This window comes from Mytilus galloprovincialis, chromosome 1 (assembly GCF_965363235.1).
Source record: "Mytilus galloprovincialis chromosome 1, xbMytGall1.hap1.1, whole genome shotgun sequence".
Taxonomy (NCBI): Eukaryota; Metazoa; Mollusca; class Bivalvia; order Mytilida; family Mytilidae; genus Mytilus; species Mytilus galloprovincialis.
Genome location: NC_134838.1, coordinates 70,504,269 through 70,521,359, shown reverse-complemented (window position 1 = coordinate 70,521,359; position 17,091 = coordinate 70,504,269). Strand labels below are relative to the sequence as shown.

The following is a 17,091-nucleotide window of genomic DNA, read 5'->3' as shown; positions in this document are numbered from 1 at the left end:
ATAGAAGTTAGAAAATCACTTTTTTTTCCTCAAAAACTTTCTACTTAAGAAAAAAGAAGCTACATTTGTACATAGTAATATGAAAATAAGACATCGTAAGAAGGTGTGGTATAATTACCAATGAGACAACTATCCACCAAAGACTAAATGACATAAAAGTTAGCAACTTTTTTATGATAAAAGCTTGAATCATGAATGAAATTGATTTAAAAGTATTACATATTTGACATTGAATTCACATGATGAAATAATAGAAAAATAGCTGGTGTGCATACATGTACAGCCAGAATACAATAGGTACATGTAGTTTATTGTTTTATTACTATATAGTAAGCAATTAATTGGGTGCATTTATCATTGTGATTATTAGGCAAAGGACAAAAATGCAAGATAAATAATTGCGAGTTCAGGAAACACCATTACATGCAATATTTAAATGCAAGCTTTTAGTTTTGAGAAACCTATGCCTTCGCTATAATATTTTTTTTTCTTTCTGAATTTACAATACAGTTATAATGTGACAAGCCATGAAAACTTATGTTCTCAAGTATATTTGATAATTTTAAAATGTACAACTGTAACTTTCAGCAAGCTGTTTGATATATCAGATGAGAAGCTGAGCATGTATACCTGCATGGTTGCACATACTTGTATATCTGGTAACCTGGACAACCAGGATATGTGGACCAGTTCAAATACAATACAGATGTTGACAAATGTGATCAGCTTGACAGTAGAGTGTGATTGTGAATGGGGGTAGGTGTATTACACATACATTTGTGATTGTGAATGGGGGTAGGTGTATTACACATACATTTGTGATTGTGAAAGGGGGTAGGTGTATTATACATACATTTGTAAAGTGATTGTGAATGGGGGTAGGTGTATTACACATACATTTGTAAAGTGATTGTGAATGGGGGTAGGTTTATTACACATACATTGTAAAGTGATTGTGAATGGGGGTAGGTGTATTACACATACATTGTAAAGTGATTGTGAATGGGGGTAGGTGTATTACACATACATTTGTAAAGTGATTGTGAATGGGGGTAGGTTTATTACACATACATTGTAAAGTGATTGTGAATGGGGGTAGGTGTATTACACATACATTGTAAAGTGATTGTGAATGGGGGTAGGTGTATTACACATACATTTGTAAAGTGATTGTGAATGGGGGTAGGTGTATTACACATACATTTGTAAAGTGATTGTGAATGGGGGTAGGTGTATTACACATACATTTGTAAAGTGATTCCATTTTAAACCACTCTTGTTGAGGTGTTAGTTTCAGTAAAAAAATGAGAGTGGAAATTGATTAGGTGTCAACATGGTCAAAGAGACAACAAACTGACCAAAGAGCAAAATAACAGCCCAAGGCCATCAATGGTCTTCAGCACAGTGAGAAAATTCGGCACCTGCAGATGGGCTTTGACAGCTGGCCATTAATTATAAGCAATAACGTACAATTGAAAAAGGACAAAAAGGGATGTACACCAAACTCTGAAACTAAGACTGTGAAACTGTATTTTTTTTGCTTGGGAATAAGGTGATTACATTTTGATTGCTAACCCTGTCATATACATATGATATACATAAAAATATAAACAAAGATGAATATACAGTGAACCACAAGTGAAAAATTACCGTCAAGAGTGACTGTAAACTGTTTTGCCTTCTATGTACTGTATTATTGTTTGATTCATGACTAGATACAGTTGAAATGATACATAACTTCTAAGCACTTTATAAAAAAGATAAATGAACCAGTAGAACTTTGCACTCTATTTTATGTTACTGTTTTAAAATTCCTGATTAGTCCTTAAAAAAGGCAACAGTAGTAATCCAGTGTTCAAAAGTCATAAATCGATTGAGAGAAAACAAATCTGGGTTACAAACTGAAAAAGAGGGAAACACATCAACTATAAGGGGAAATCAAAATAACAAAAGGAACACAAAGTTGCAATAAAAACAAAAGCCAACAATAAAGGAGTAGGTCTGGTAAGGGCCGATTTTGGCCTCAAATTTCAGGTTCATCTGACGAATGATTAACGACACTTTTTTAAACACTTAAATGTTTATTTCAGTTGATTCAATTAATGTGAAAGAATTTAACTGATTTACTCATTAAAAACGCTCAGATTCAAGCTTGAATATGAAAAATCTATCAAATATGCCAAAAAATGTCACTTTTCAGATGGTTTTTGTCAAAAATGAAAGTGGCCGCATCCGTGTTCATCCTCAACCTTTATATATGTTATTTAATATCCTCAAATACAACTTACATTTCAATATTAATAATGAACACAAATGCGGCCACTTACATTTAAGACGGAAACCGTCTAAAATTTAACTAAAATGCTAAAATTGTGAAGATTTCAGTAATTTAGCATGACTTAATGATGCTAGTACATGTAACCGATGTATATGTACATTGTAATGTCAAAAAACAGCCCATATTTATGCAGCAGAAGCCTTCTACTTTCCAATAAATAACTAAAAGTTTACATTTTAACAATTTTGTAAAACTGCTTTTGGGGTCAAAAAGGGGTCTTACTGGACCTACTTCTTTAATTATGGTTTTGACAGTGGTTTTAAAAGGATTTTGAAACTTTCATGGATAACAATTTGAAATGCTTACATAATTATTTCAAATGAAATTATTTTGTAAAAATATTAACAAATATTGTATACATGGTAAATGTCATGTTTGTATGATAAACTCAGCTTGCTTTTAATAGAGCAGATACTTCTTAATACAATATTATTTTATATTCCAGACTATTTCTCATAGAGAGTATGTGCAAAGTTGACAGCATTTTTTCCAAAGTGTTTCCATTATTAAAAGACACAGAGAAGTATGTAACTTCTTGTTACCCATACATATAGATATACTGTACCCCTTCACAGACTTATTTTTTGTTTGGAGTTGTCTTTCTTTATTCAGAAAGGTGGAATCATATTTAGAACAAATGTGATTTAGTTACCATTGGATTTCTAATCTGAACATAAATACATATATGGAATTTTTGTTTACAAAAATTTGAATACATTGGGGTCTTTGATATGCTGAATCTGAGCATGTACTTAGATTTTTGATTATAGGCCCAGTTTTCAAGTTGGTCCAAATTGGGGTCCAAAATTAAATTTGTTTGATTTCAACAAAAATTGAATATATGGGGTTCTTTGATATGTTGAATCTAACCATGTACTTATATTTTTGATGTTTGGACCCCATATCAAATTGGTCCACTTTGTGGTCTAAAGGGTCCAAAATTGAAATTTTTTTGATTTCATCAAAAATTGAATTCTTGGGGTTCTTTGATATGCTGAATCTAACCATGTATTTAGATTTTGGATATTGGACCATAAAAGGTAAATGTCCAATTTAGATTTTTAAGTTCTTAGACCACATTCATTCTGTGTCTGAAACCTATACTGTGTCAACTATTTGATCACAATCCAAATTTAGAGCTGTATCAAGCTGAAATGTTGTGTCCATACTTGCCCCAACTGTTCAGGGTTCGACCTCTGTCTTTGTATCAAGCTGCGCCATGGGGAGCATTTTATTTTGCATGCTATACTAGATAAACAAAGCCAAAAACTTATAAAACAATGAAATGACCCCTTTTTGATGATGTTTACTTTGATTTCTAGGTTATTGGTGTATGAAGTGATGTTGGACCATCTAGATAAAACTGAGAATGATTTAAACCCTTCAAAAAGCAATCTACAATTTATTGCTGAAGATGTGAAATCTCAATCCTATATAATCCTGTCTCTGTTAGAGAAACATCAAAATCAGGTATTTAAACAGTATATCAAGGATACATGCTAAAAGAATATAGCAGGACAAATTCATACATGTATCAAATTTTCTAACTTGAACTAACCTGGCTTATTTACCAATTGCAAATTACTTCCAAAACATATCATGAATTCATATACATTTACTAATTTTTGCCAGCGATTTATTTTTCGCGTCTTTTGCAAGAAGAAAATAATGAGAATAAAAATCACCGCAAATATGTTACACATGTATGTAAAATCTTACCTATTGAACTACATATTTATTTGAAAATTGAATCAGCATGAAATGGACTAGAAAGGCTGAAAATCAAAATAAAATATCTGCAAAAAAAAGTTGGTTTACGGTGGTATTATTTGTGATTGATTGTCAGGACCGATTGTTCTAATTATTGTCACGCTAAGGGTCATAAGGATGTGTTTTTGCATTATTTATTAAGGGTATTAATAAATCATGCTATGGTTGTATTGTTGTTTTGCATCAGGTACACACTTTTGCATACTGAGGTATTCTTTTTGTTTTCTGATATCAAATGTGTATATTCAGCATATTTTCATGCATGGCCTTTGGAATTTCTTTAATTTTGTTACAAGTTATAAAATTTCTTTTGCTGGTTGTCCCAAGCATTGAAATAGAGCAGAGGATACAACAATGAAGATTGTCCTTTGTCCATCAATCTGTTATTCATATTTAGTATAAATATATATATATATAACATTGTTTTGAGCAATCCCTTTTGTAAGTAAGATTATAATAAAGTCCAACTGATGCTCCCTGAAATTGTAAGTTGAAAATCAAATTGTATAAATTCTTACATTGCTATTTCCCACTGTAGTTTAAAGACATTGTTTCAAAGGTAAATTTTAGCAATACAACCTACGAATCGTTATTGACAGTCAGAATGCCAGATGGTGTAAATATTGTGTTTTTCTCACCTATACCTTTTCTTTAATTGTGCAATAGTAATGCATTTGTTAAGTGTTTTACCTATGAAACTCATAGTTTTATAGTAAAGATAAACAGGTGGCCACCATCCACAAAAGTATCAAAACAATGTACTTTTTGAAAAAGCTATTAATTTAAAACATTTCTAAAATGAATTGTAAAATTTACATAATTCATTAAATACTTTTCAAGTATGCAGTTATATAAAGTCAGTTTATTAATGTAAAAAAATATGTATGTATGAACAGATGTATATGATATTTTATATCAATTTAAGGTGTAATGACATATCATGTAGATTTTTTAATTAAGAATTTCATTATTTTTTTATTAGATTTATGTGTATTGATTTAAATCAATGACATATAAATTCCCATTATTGTTAAGACTGATCTATTTATAGCACAAAACATGCAATTATTTGAAATGTAAAATCAGCATGTGATCAGAAATATAAAAATATGACAGAGATGGTTTTATGTAATTTTATTATGTTTATGATGAGAAGGGATGTTTTGCTGGTTTTTTTAAAAGTTTAAAAGTCAAGCCCACACAATAGTAGAAGTATGTTAGTAGACCAAAACAGATAGGAAAAAATAGTATTTTTAGTTGATTTTGAAATGAGTGATGTACTAGTTTATGGTTTCCGCATTTTTAGCAGTACCGCACAACACCTGGCAATGCAGGAAGTTTGTTTATTTTTCGAGATATCATTTGAATGCACTTCTCATAAATGACAATGTGCAAAATGTGCTCGGAATTAAAATTAACAAAAAGGATAATTAACGTTTTCTTTTTTCTATTTCTCTGTCGTTTACATCTGAAATATTTTTGATTTGATGTAATTTTTCTGTTATACAAATGAAATTTATTAATCTCAGCTCGATCACACAACTTTCAATAGTTAAAGTCATCAATGTCCTAATTTAGAACTTGATATATTCATGGCAAAGATAGAGAATCTTGGCTGAATGGTACAGAGGGATGTCTTTCTATTGACTGCTAACTAATGAATTACTTTGCATAATATGTTAAAAAGAATCAGCAAATCTGGCTGGAAGAGAGCAAGATATTTAATTTTTCAACAATTAGCAGCCATACATTGTATTTTCTTTTTAGATGAAACGCACATCTGGCGTAAATGTAGAATTTTAATCCTGATATCTGTAAGGAGTTTATTTGGTAATGTCCTGATCATCTGAAGACAAAAATTTGAGTATATTAAGTCCATGAATCTCTATGAAATTGAGGTTCCATATCTGAAAAAGAAGACTAGAACTTATTTTTGGGATGATGCCCTTAATTGTTTAGTATAAAGGACCAAAAAGGGGTCCCAAAAAGTACTTTCTGGTGTCTGTATATAATATAACTAAAAAGTATAAATCTATGGAACTCTTTTAGGAACAAGCTTCCAATACCAAAAAAAGTGAGGTTGGGATTGCTGTATGGGGTCATGTCCCTTACTATTTAGGAATTGAGGATAAAAAAGGAGCCATAAACAATACTTTTCTATAACTATGATAATTTGTTGACATATTTTATTTCTTGGGGTTCTTAATATAATGAATCTAACAGTGAATCTAGATTTTTGGGTTTTGGGCCCAGTTTAAGATCCACAGGATCCAAAATTAAACAATGTTTGATTTCAGCAAAAGTAGAATTATTGGTGTTCTTTGATGTGAAGGATCTAGCCATGTATTTAGAATTTTGAAATTGGACCACAATTTGTAAATGACCAATTTTTCAAAAATTTTAAATTCTAAGACCACATTCTATCTGTGACAGACACCTATGCTGTGTGTGGTATGTTGTCTATAACGTTGGACCTCCATATTTTCTTGTGTAATATAATTGGAAAAACTTCCAAGTTAAGCAACCAAGAATCAATCAATCAACCAATCAATAAATCCAAGTTAATGAGTTTTTGTCAGAATTTTTGTAGATATATAATTTTTGAAGTAAAGATTGCATGAAATTCAATCTCTGTGTTGACATGAATTATCATTGATATGGTCATAATTATAAATTAACTGTTTACATAACTTTGAATTTTTGAAAGACTTTTTGTAGAGGAAAAGTGCGTATGGCGCAAATATTAAATTTCAAACTTGGTATTTATGAAGAGTTTATTAATATCTTCCATGGTTTCCAACTACCTTTGATAGTACAAACAAAATAATGCAATTTATAGATTACAAAATGATATGTTTTTGAATTAACATACTTTAATATCAAGAAAACTTTTTTTTATTGAAAATTATATAATCTATCAATATGGTTTTAAAATGTTCAATCCTAAATGTTCAATCGTAAAGAAAGGAAGATAAACTTAACTTAAATTTATAAAAGGAAGTTCAGGGTAAACAGTGGGTGCGTAACTTCAAAAGTTAATTTTGAAAGTAGTTTTGCAATAGTTGATATACTGGATCTTCCATCACTGTATTAGATAACGAAATTGCATAAGTGTCCTTACAAACAACAGTATATTGCTGGGTCTTCCAAGTTCTCCATGAAACCTCTTTCGAAATTATTAACATCAATTTTATCAGCAATCAAAGACAGGCTTCAAAGTTATTGTGAAACTGCCTATTCAAGAGGAGTCGTGAATCAGATGTGGATACTTGAAAATTCCAAAGATCTTTTAGAATACATACAATCTTACTCTCTTTCATCTTGTAATAGTATTAAAACATTTGACTTTTCTACACTTTACACAAGTATTCTACATTCCAAACTAAAAGACAAATTGAAAGTGTTGGTATTTCTTTGCTTCATAAAAAAGAATGACCAACGTAGATACAAGTATCTTGTCTTGGGAAGGGATAAATCCTACTTTGTAAAGGATCACAGCTCTGATTCAAACAAAAAATTCTCTAAAACTGACATTATCAAGATGCTTGATTTCTTGATTGACAACATATTTGTTACGTTCAGAGGACGTGTTTATCAACAGACTATCAGCATTCCAATGGGAACAAATTGTGCCCCTCTTTTTGCCAACTTGTTTCCCTATTATTATGAGTCTGACTTCATAAAGAAACTTCTTAGAAAGAAAGATAAGAAGTTAGCAATATCCTTTAACTCTACTTTCCACTATATAGATGATGTTCTTCACTAAATAATTCAAAATTTGGTGACTATGTTGAATGCATCTATCCCATTGAACTAGAGATAAAGGATACAAAGTATGCAGCTAAGTTGGCCTCATATCTTGACTTACGTCTAGAAATTGACAATGTGGGTCGGTTGAAAATAAAACTTTACGACAAAAGAGATGATATTAACTTTCCAATTGTGATCTTTCCATTTCTTAGTAGCAACATTCCAGCAGCACCTGCATATGGTGTATATATCTCCCAATTGATACGATATTCCTGTGCTTGCATTTCCTATCATGATTTTCTTGATATAGGGTTGTTGCTCACAAGGAAGCTATTAAATCAAGAGTTCCAAATTGTGAAGTTGAAATCATCACTTCGTAAATTTTACAGACGCCATCACAAATTGGTTGACCGTTATGGAATAATCGTTTCACAAATGATCTCGGATCTATTCCTTACGATGTAACTACAATCCCCTTCCCTGTCATGAATTTGACTTACCGAATTAGACTATTTAACGGATTTGTTATCACATAAGCAACATGATGGGTGCCACATGTGGAGCAGGATCTGCTTACTCTTCCAGAGCACCTGAGATCACCCTTAGTTTTTGGTGGGGTTTGTGTTGTTTATTCTTTAGTTTTCTATGTTGTTTCATGTGTACTATTGTTTGTCTTTTTCATTTTTAGCCATAGTGTTGTCAGTTTATTTTCCATTTATGAGTTTGACTCTCCCTCTCGTATCTTTTGCCCCTCTTTTGTAAAATAAGTTTTGAGAAACTAGAGAGGATTATATGAAAGTCAAGTGTATTATCAACACTCAACAAGTGTAAACACTTCATTTTCTCATAAAATTTATAATTTCAGAATCCTGTTGTCATAGTGAAAGAAATAGAAATTCTTGGAATTGCAACATCACATCACAATGTATATCCAGAAGTAAATACAGACAAAGACTTGCTTTCCTGTATTATTTGTAAGCATCAGACATTAAGCATTATTATTATAAATTTAAAAATGTTTCAACTCTATGTACCAATACATGCACTGTTAAGACAATTTATTCAGAAATAACAAAGTCATGACTCTGAAATTGTGAAAACAAATGGTTGGTTCTACTCTAACAGTTCTAACTTTCATAATCTGCAAATTGCCATACTGTGCAGGTACAAAAAAATATAGTATAAGATAACATTTTTGTCGAGCCTACATTCCGTCGTCAGCGATGTCCTAGGTGGTGTCGTTTATGATCATAAGATAGTATCCAGATGTAAATTTTGTAAAAATAAAATTCCATTTTTTCTGTATTTAACTTATAAATGGACTTATTATTCTGCACATTACATTCACTCTGTGGTAAAAGTTTTTAAAATTTTAATAACTTTCTAAAACTAACCTGGATTTGTACCAAACTTTGACAGAATCTTGTTTATGATGATAAGATAGTATCCAGAAGGAAATTTTGTAAAAATAAAATTCCATTTTTTCCGTATTTTACTTATTAATGGACTTAGTTTTCTGCTGGGAAATATTTCATTCACTCTGTAGTTAAAGTTTTTAAAATTTCAATTACTCTCTTAAACTATCCTGGATTTGTACCAAACTTAGACAGAAGCTTGTTTATGATTATAAGATAGTAACCAGGAGTAAATTTTGTTAAAAAAAAATCTTTTTATAAGTAATTTATCTTTAAATGAACTTAGTTTTGCTGCCAGGAAACAACACATTCACTCTGAGGTTAAAGTTTTTAAAAATTTTGTTTAGCCTGCAATTGACAGCAAAAGTAGGCGAGGCACTGGGTTCAGCGGAACCCTTACAAATTTTTATTTGGAATAGTGTGATATCCTTTCTTATATTGTAAAACTTGGTGTTCCAAACTTAATTTTGAGAGAAAACCTTTCCATAATTCGTACTTTGTATGTTCAATTATTTGTCAGAATTCCAAAATAAAACATGGTGCTAATAATAAGAGATATACAAAGAACCAGCCTAATGAGTTAGCTCATTTATTGCATATTGAGGATTGTGGTTTCCAACAGGAATGCAGTCAAATTGTAAATTTGAAAACCCTTTGCAAAAAAAGAAAAAAAGATAATATCAAACATTAAAGACATGGCATACTCATAGTAGCGTAAACAGTATCACAAAAATTTAAATATTGAATAACATATATTTCAGATTTGCTGGAAGGTATCCATAAGATAGGGCTACAAGGAGATAATTTATTCAGCAGAGTAGATAAAATAATTAAGTTGGGCAATATTGATCAAGATCATGCAGGATATTGTTTAAAGAGAGACTTGGTCAAACTTATAGGAAACATGGCTTACGAATGTAAACCAAATCAAGATCTTGTAAGTATACATTTATAAATAAAAAAAAATGATTTTTGAGCATTTTAATAATGTAAATGTTGTATCCAGATGACACGTCTTGAGGGGAAGACAATTGATCTCCTTTTGAACTCATCACAGATACCAGGATTAAAAGGAGTAAGTTTGGTAAGGGCCATATTTGACCATGATAATTATGTTCATTGTTTCAGATGGAAAAATGTTTGAAATTGACGAAAAGACACTTGATAAACTTAATTTGTTTTAAGCATTGATTTTTATATCCCAAATGGGTCAAAATTAGAGATTTCTGTCAAATTCGTCAATTTTACCCAAATCAAGGTACAGGAAACAGAGGGCTAGTGACTTCAAACTAAATATTCGAGTCAAATATGTAAAAGTTCATAAAAAATATTTTGTAACAAGATCTTTTTTTGTGGAGGCATGTGTTCTATATGTTTTTTGATAGAAAACAATTGAAAGTTACATGTTTTTTAATGAATTAAATGAGTGTTTTTTTGTGAAGTAATGTATGAGTAGCAAGTATATAAATTAAAAATATAAACACACTTCCTATCCAGTCATTGTATTTAGCTATGATTCAGCATAGCTATTTATCAATAAATCTGAATTTGAAGTTTAAGCTAGAAATATAGGCCTTTTCTGGGCCTTATTGAACCCTTATTCTTTGTATGCACGACACATGTTTTGTTTGAAAAAAAGCAAACTCTTCAGTGATGATGAAATAAAAAAGTTAAAAAGTCCAATTAAAGAGAGAAGTTGAAAAGTATTGAGGACCCAAAGTTCTTAGAGGTTTTGCCAAATACTTCTAAGGTAACATATTTCTGGGGTAAAAAATCCTTAGTATTTAAAAAAGTTCTGCAATCAGTTAATTTCTAAATATGACCATATCAATGATATATTTATAAGCCTTTATAAAACCCAAATAAAAGAAACAGAACTAGTCTTCTTGGAAAAAACATCTTGAAATGATATTGACAAAAGTAAGCGTTGATTGTTGACAGCAAATTACAATGCTTTCCATTGACCCTACAATGCAAATGCAGTTCACTGTTATAACATCCATCCTACTAAGTTACTGAAAAGTGAAAAAAAGATAAGTAATAAAATACCATTAATCAACAATATAAAAAAAAAAATACTATTAAATGTTGTACACATTTGTTAATCAACATTCATCAAGTATGTTGTTATTAAAAATGATAACAAAAAAAACCCTGGACCATTCATCAAGTATATCAAGATTAAAAATGAAAAAAATGTTGTCAAAATCTATCTTTTTCACTCACAATTTCCCAAAATAGCAATATGACTCATGACCAATTTCTAAACACAAATTAATGCGCAATTACAGATGATATAGCACCATGGTAGTAAATCAAGGTTAATGTACCTTATCTTATAAGTTAAATATGCATTATGGATTTTAGTTAACAAAGAACTAAGAGAAACACAACTTCAAATACTGACGGATACAGTCAGGGATTATGCCAGGCAATGGAATAAACGCGAAAAAAAGACATAGCTACTCTAAATGGGTTAAGGCTGTGAGGTCCTTTATTCACATTACAAGTAAAAAAAAACCGTATCGGTCTATGAATGAACATGCTACATCGATCTTTAAAGACCCAAATTCAATCCACCTGTCCACTCTCCATGGCAAATGTCTGTCTTCTCCACAGATAAAGCTGCTATCACGTTTGTTTTTATGTGTAAATCACTGTACAGAAACTGCTTGATAAAGAGAATTAGGTATTGACACTCCACTTGGAAACTCAACAAATAGCCACACTACTCTTATCAAGGAGGAAATCCTGAATACTCACATGTTTGTTCTTTGTTGGTCCTTTTAGAATTTCAACCAAAGAAAAAGAACTGGATCTTTCTAATGTGTTAGATACCTAAATCAAATACATGACTTTACAATCAAAGTTAAATTACTAGTACTTCCATGTGCTCCACAAAACCTCATTCTAAAAAATTAACGTAAAATTTATCAGCAATTATAGCTGTAACTAACTGTGAATCATCCTTTTCTATGGTCATCGTGAATTAGATGTTGATATTAAAAAAAATCCAGAGATCTGTTAAGTCTCTTTCTCTTGCTTTAGTATTAAAAATTACTTTTCTAAACATAAAACACGTATTCCCTATTCCAAACCAAAAGACAATTTGATGAATTGGTCCTACTTTGTTTCATAGAAAAAAAGAATGGGCAATCTTGATTGGAGGGCTAGATTGTACTATGTAAAAAAATCACTCTGATTCGAACAAAGTATTCTATGTAACTGATATACTAGTAAGTAAAAGCTTAATTGTTTTATTTTAGCATATTTGTTATGTTTGGATTGACGGGCTTTCAAAAAAACAATCAACATTCTCATGATAACCAACTGTGCTCCTCTTCTCGCCGACTTCTTATGAAGAATGAAAAAAAAAGCTAGCACCATCTTAAAACTTCACTTTCTGCTATATAGATGGTGTCCTCTCACTCAATAATTCTAAGTGTGGTGACCACGTTGACCACATGTATTCGTTCAAGTCCGTTTCATATCAGGACTACATCTAGAAAATTGATAATGAGGGTTGGTTGAGAAGAACTATTCCCGACGATTTTAAGTCCCATTCTATATCGACGGAGTCGCAGAGGACTTTATGTTTTTCACTCCATCTGTGTGTCTGTCCATCCGTCAGTCCAGCAATTTAGTCCTGTCCGTCTGTCTGTCTGCCCATTTGTTGTAAACGCAATCCTGTGTTCGTTTCCTTGTGATCGAATTAGACTAACACGATTTAATATGTACTTACACAAGCAACACAGAGGTGCCACATGTGGAGCACAGAGAATTTTTTTAATGCATAATACATAAAAAAGTTGTGATTGGATCGATGTTTTCGAACATGAAAAAGAATTACAGAGATAGTATGTTATGTTGCATATATTGACTTACACATAGCCATTGACAATGAGGTTCGGTTTACAACTAAATGAAGGAAACAGTAATATACCGGTGTTCAAAAGTCATACATTGATTGAGAGAAAACAAATCCAGGTTACAAACTAAAACCGAGGAAAAACACAAGATATTATGGTTTGTGGCTCCAATAGTAATACGCTGAAGAATTGACAACACGAATTGGTGCACTTTGTTATTCTTTTATTCGTATTACAAGTCTTATGAATATGAAGTGTACACAAAATTTGGTAAATAATCATGATAAAACGGGTGGTAAATAATTGAACGATTTACGTCGAAGCTCAGTTAAAAATCACGGAAATTCAACTATCATACTTGATATTTAAAAGATGCCAAAATAATGATTTATATCACTATTATACTTGCATTATTCATTAAAGAACGTAACAAGTAAATTATAAAAGATGAATAAAAAACACAATAACCCTTTTCTCATAGATCGTTCCCTGGCACATTACTGAGGGTAGTGATTTCAAAATGAAATCATTATTTATGTCTGTCTACTTGTCATCCATGGAATAAGTACACCTGTTTCTGTGGTTTGTTATTGTTTACTAATGTAAAGAATAAAATTAATCTTTTAATAAAAATACTTTGGTATTCTTGCATTTTGCCAGATAAAATTGTTCAAGCTTCTCTTTGCAATAAAGCTTGTGTATATCACGAAGTGACTTTGCAGATTTGTCAGAGTTAACCCCCTTCGGTCAGAAAGGTTACACCCGACATGGAAGTATTGATAAAGCATTTTTGACACAATTCATTATGATTATTTTCAGACTAATGATTTATCAAAAGTGTTAAGTTTCTTTTGTGTACCTAACACCTATACTGCATTAACTAATCATGTCAGTATATTGTATAGAATGTAATATTGTCAATTAAATAACAGCTTATCGTACAAGCAGGTATAAGTAATTAATATTGAAGAGGTACGATAGAAATTTCTTTTTTTTCTATGCCAAAATTTTTTAAGAAACCACATGGAATTTGAAAAAAAATCGGATTAATTTTACAATGTTAATAAATGCTTTAACTGCATTTCTATTCAATTAAGCCATTGTTGATACGAATTGCTATTTCACATTGACCTAAAATTTTACATCTGAGAAAAAACAAAATAAAAAACTTGTCAATTTGTGACTGAAAGACATTACATAGCTTTACATCGATAGAAATTCAGTGTCAATTAATGTCCTGTATGATCATTTGAAAATATAAATATTAAAAAAAAAACAGTACTTTTTGTTTTTGTCTTTTCAACTTCTTCGATTTGACCGTAACTGATGAGTCGTTTGTAGCCTCTGGAGAACACAACTGTAAGCCTGGCATCTTTAATGAGTTTATTATAAACAGATTCCGACAACAAAAGAACATTACAAGTATTGCGATCTTTCCTGTTTTCATGTAGCAACTTTCTGGCAGCACCTACGTATGAAACATATATTTTCCCTCGCCACAATGCCGCTAGCCTTTCCCATTTAATTTGTGGCCCGCAGTGGTCTTTACTATGTAATTTATTTGGTTTTTAATTTTATTGCGTACTAAGCTATAAGCCTGGTATCTTTGATGAGTTTTAGAAAAAAAATATATCTCGTCATGCGTATCACAACGTGATCCCACTAGTGAAGCAGTAATAGTTTACCATTCCCGAGTACTTAAATTTGTTTTCAGTTTTTGATTGGATTCATACAGTGATATTGTTGGCTTTTTTTTAAAACTACCTCTACCCTTTTTTATTGGGAAAATATGCGTCATTTTTATCATATTGGGAAATTCATAATAAACCATGAATTTGGCTGGAACTTCAATTTGCAGACCCCTTTTCAAGAGGTAAACCCTCATTTGAAATATGACCCCTTATTGTCATTGATGATACATAAATAAACCCTCAAATCTGCACATATAGTCATTTTAGGGATGAAAAATGTATAAATGAGTGTGTTTTTCAGTTTGTATTCATGTACAATTACTACTGAGACTGCACTGTTTTGGGAAAAAAGTTGTCTTTTGGGGAATAATTTTAAGCCATTTTTTTTTCAAATTGGGATTCTTCTCCAGGGGAAAAAGCCTTTATTCTTCAGTAATTTAAGGCAAACAATATCACTGTCATATGCTCAATCTTTGATATATTTGCTGATTTTAACAACGTTTTTGTAGAAGTCACTGCTGATGGACGTTTTGTCTCCGATGGTACCACTAGCTCTACATACTGATAGTGTTAGACCGCTTTTGCACTACGTTATTGAAATTATTTTCAGTGCTAAAACTGTAGTATTGTTTTAAACTTCACATTGTTTTAAATGGAGCGCATCTTACTTGTTTTTTGTAGCGATGTAGTTAGTAATGCTGGCATCATTACTAATTTCATCATTTTCTACAAAATTTCTATTTAACTTTTAGAGAAAAAAATATTTGCCCAGGCATATATAAAATAATAATAATTTGGCCATCTTGTTGTTTGTCCTTCTAATATTTGACGTTTTGGTTGTTTATTGTTTATTGTATCTACTGATTTTGTTTAAACGCTTGAAGTGAAAAAGGAATGAATAGTCGGACATCATTGCACATAATTTTCCTGTTTGAATTATTGTGAACTATCTCACTGTGAGCTTATCCTGTTCAGTCGTATGGATTTTGGTATAGATGCTTCATTATGGTACAACGTAGAATTTCTTGAATAGCTTTGAAAAGATTACTTACTGGACGTTGAAGATATATCTATCCATTTAAGGGCAGATATATCTATTCATTTTAGGGAAAGATGTATCTATCCATTTAAGGGCCGATATAATATTATTATGAAATAATGGAACCCAGCATATCTATTACATAATCAGTTATATAAATCTTTTAATTTTGTACAATAGTTAGAACAATCACGTCATGACAAGTGAAATTGACAGATGACACCGTGTAAAGATATGCACAAAATAAGAAATTTATGACATATTTATGGGTAACAAATCATACATTGTAGTGGCAAGACAAGGTCGTAATGCTTTGCCTTACGTTAACAAGCGTGTTTTATCATCTAACATTTATAGACAATCCGTGATATGTGTGTGTGTTTTTTTCAGTCTAAGAGTTTATAACAAAAAGTGCGAAATATAATAGAGTAATATTTTGCTTTGTCATCAAAAGTATACCTATCAATGGAAATCTATCATTTTATATTACCGCAACTATTTTTGGTGATGTGTTATAATGGTATGGACCTGTCACTATGATCTGTCATCGTCTGTTAACAGTAAACGGTGATATTCCCTAATCTGTCTTCTAATTTACTGATTTTATTTTTTTTTAATAAATATCATGTTAAAAATGTTGAAGCTCTTGAAGAACTTCGACCGAATAAATATTATCAAAAACTTTAGCTATTCATACTTTGCAGTATCGAATATTCTGTTTGAAATATCATGTTATGGTTTAAGTCCACACGACAGTTTGATGAGTTAATTTTGACAGCCACAACGTAATGTCATTGACTGTTTATTTTGTGGTTGTAACTCATCTACGACAGGCTTTGCACGTCATGTAGACTATGAGAGTATACTAACTAAATACAGATTTAGAACTAGCGAAGAGAAGCAAAACACTATTTATGAAAAATACGTCTGATTTTGAAATATGCCAATTGACTTCAACAATACTTTAATTATAAATAAAATACACAAAGATTTTACGGTGGTAGATATGAAAAATAATAGTACACTAGATGAAAAACCTCTCTTAGATTAAGAAAGTTTGAAACAAATTGAAAATAGTAAACCGTGTCAGATTAAAAAATGATCTGGCATTTTAAAACTAGCTGCATGTTTAATTTAGTTATAAACTTTGTAAACCAAACTGTGTATTCCGTATGTTATTTTTTTTTTTTTGTTTTTTGGTTATACATTTAATTGTCTA

The 17,091-nt window shown here is 30.9% G+C and overlaps 1 protein-coding gene across 1 annotated transcript in view; it reads left to right on the top strand.

Annotated features, from left to right (window-relative positions):
- The window catches only part of LOC143082834 (ataxin-10-like), a 30,550-nt gene that overhangs the window by 5,569 nt on the left and 7,890 nt on the right, over positions 1-17,091 (top strand). Inside the window, exons 3-7 of the mRNA XM_076258724.1 lie at positions 589-756; positions 2,784-2,861; positions 3,661-3,808; positions 8,724-8,832; positions 10,035-10,210. Of these exons, the coding sequence (XP_076114839.1) occupies positions 589-756; positions 2,784-2,861; positions 3,661-3,808; positions 8,724-8,832; positions 10,035-10,210 (679 nt within the window). The remainder of the gene's footprint in view (positions 1-588; positions 757-2,783; positions 2,862-3,660; positions 3,809-8,723; positions 8,833-10,034; positions 10,211-17,091) is intronic.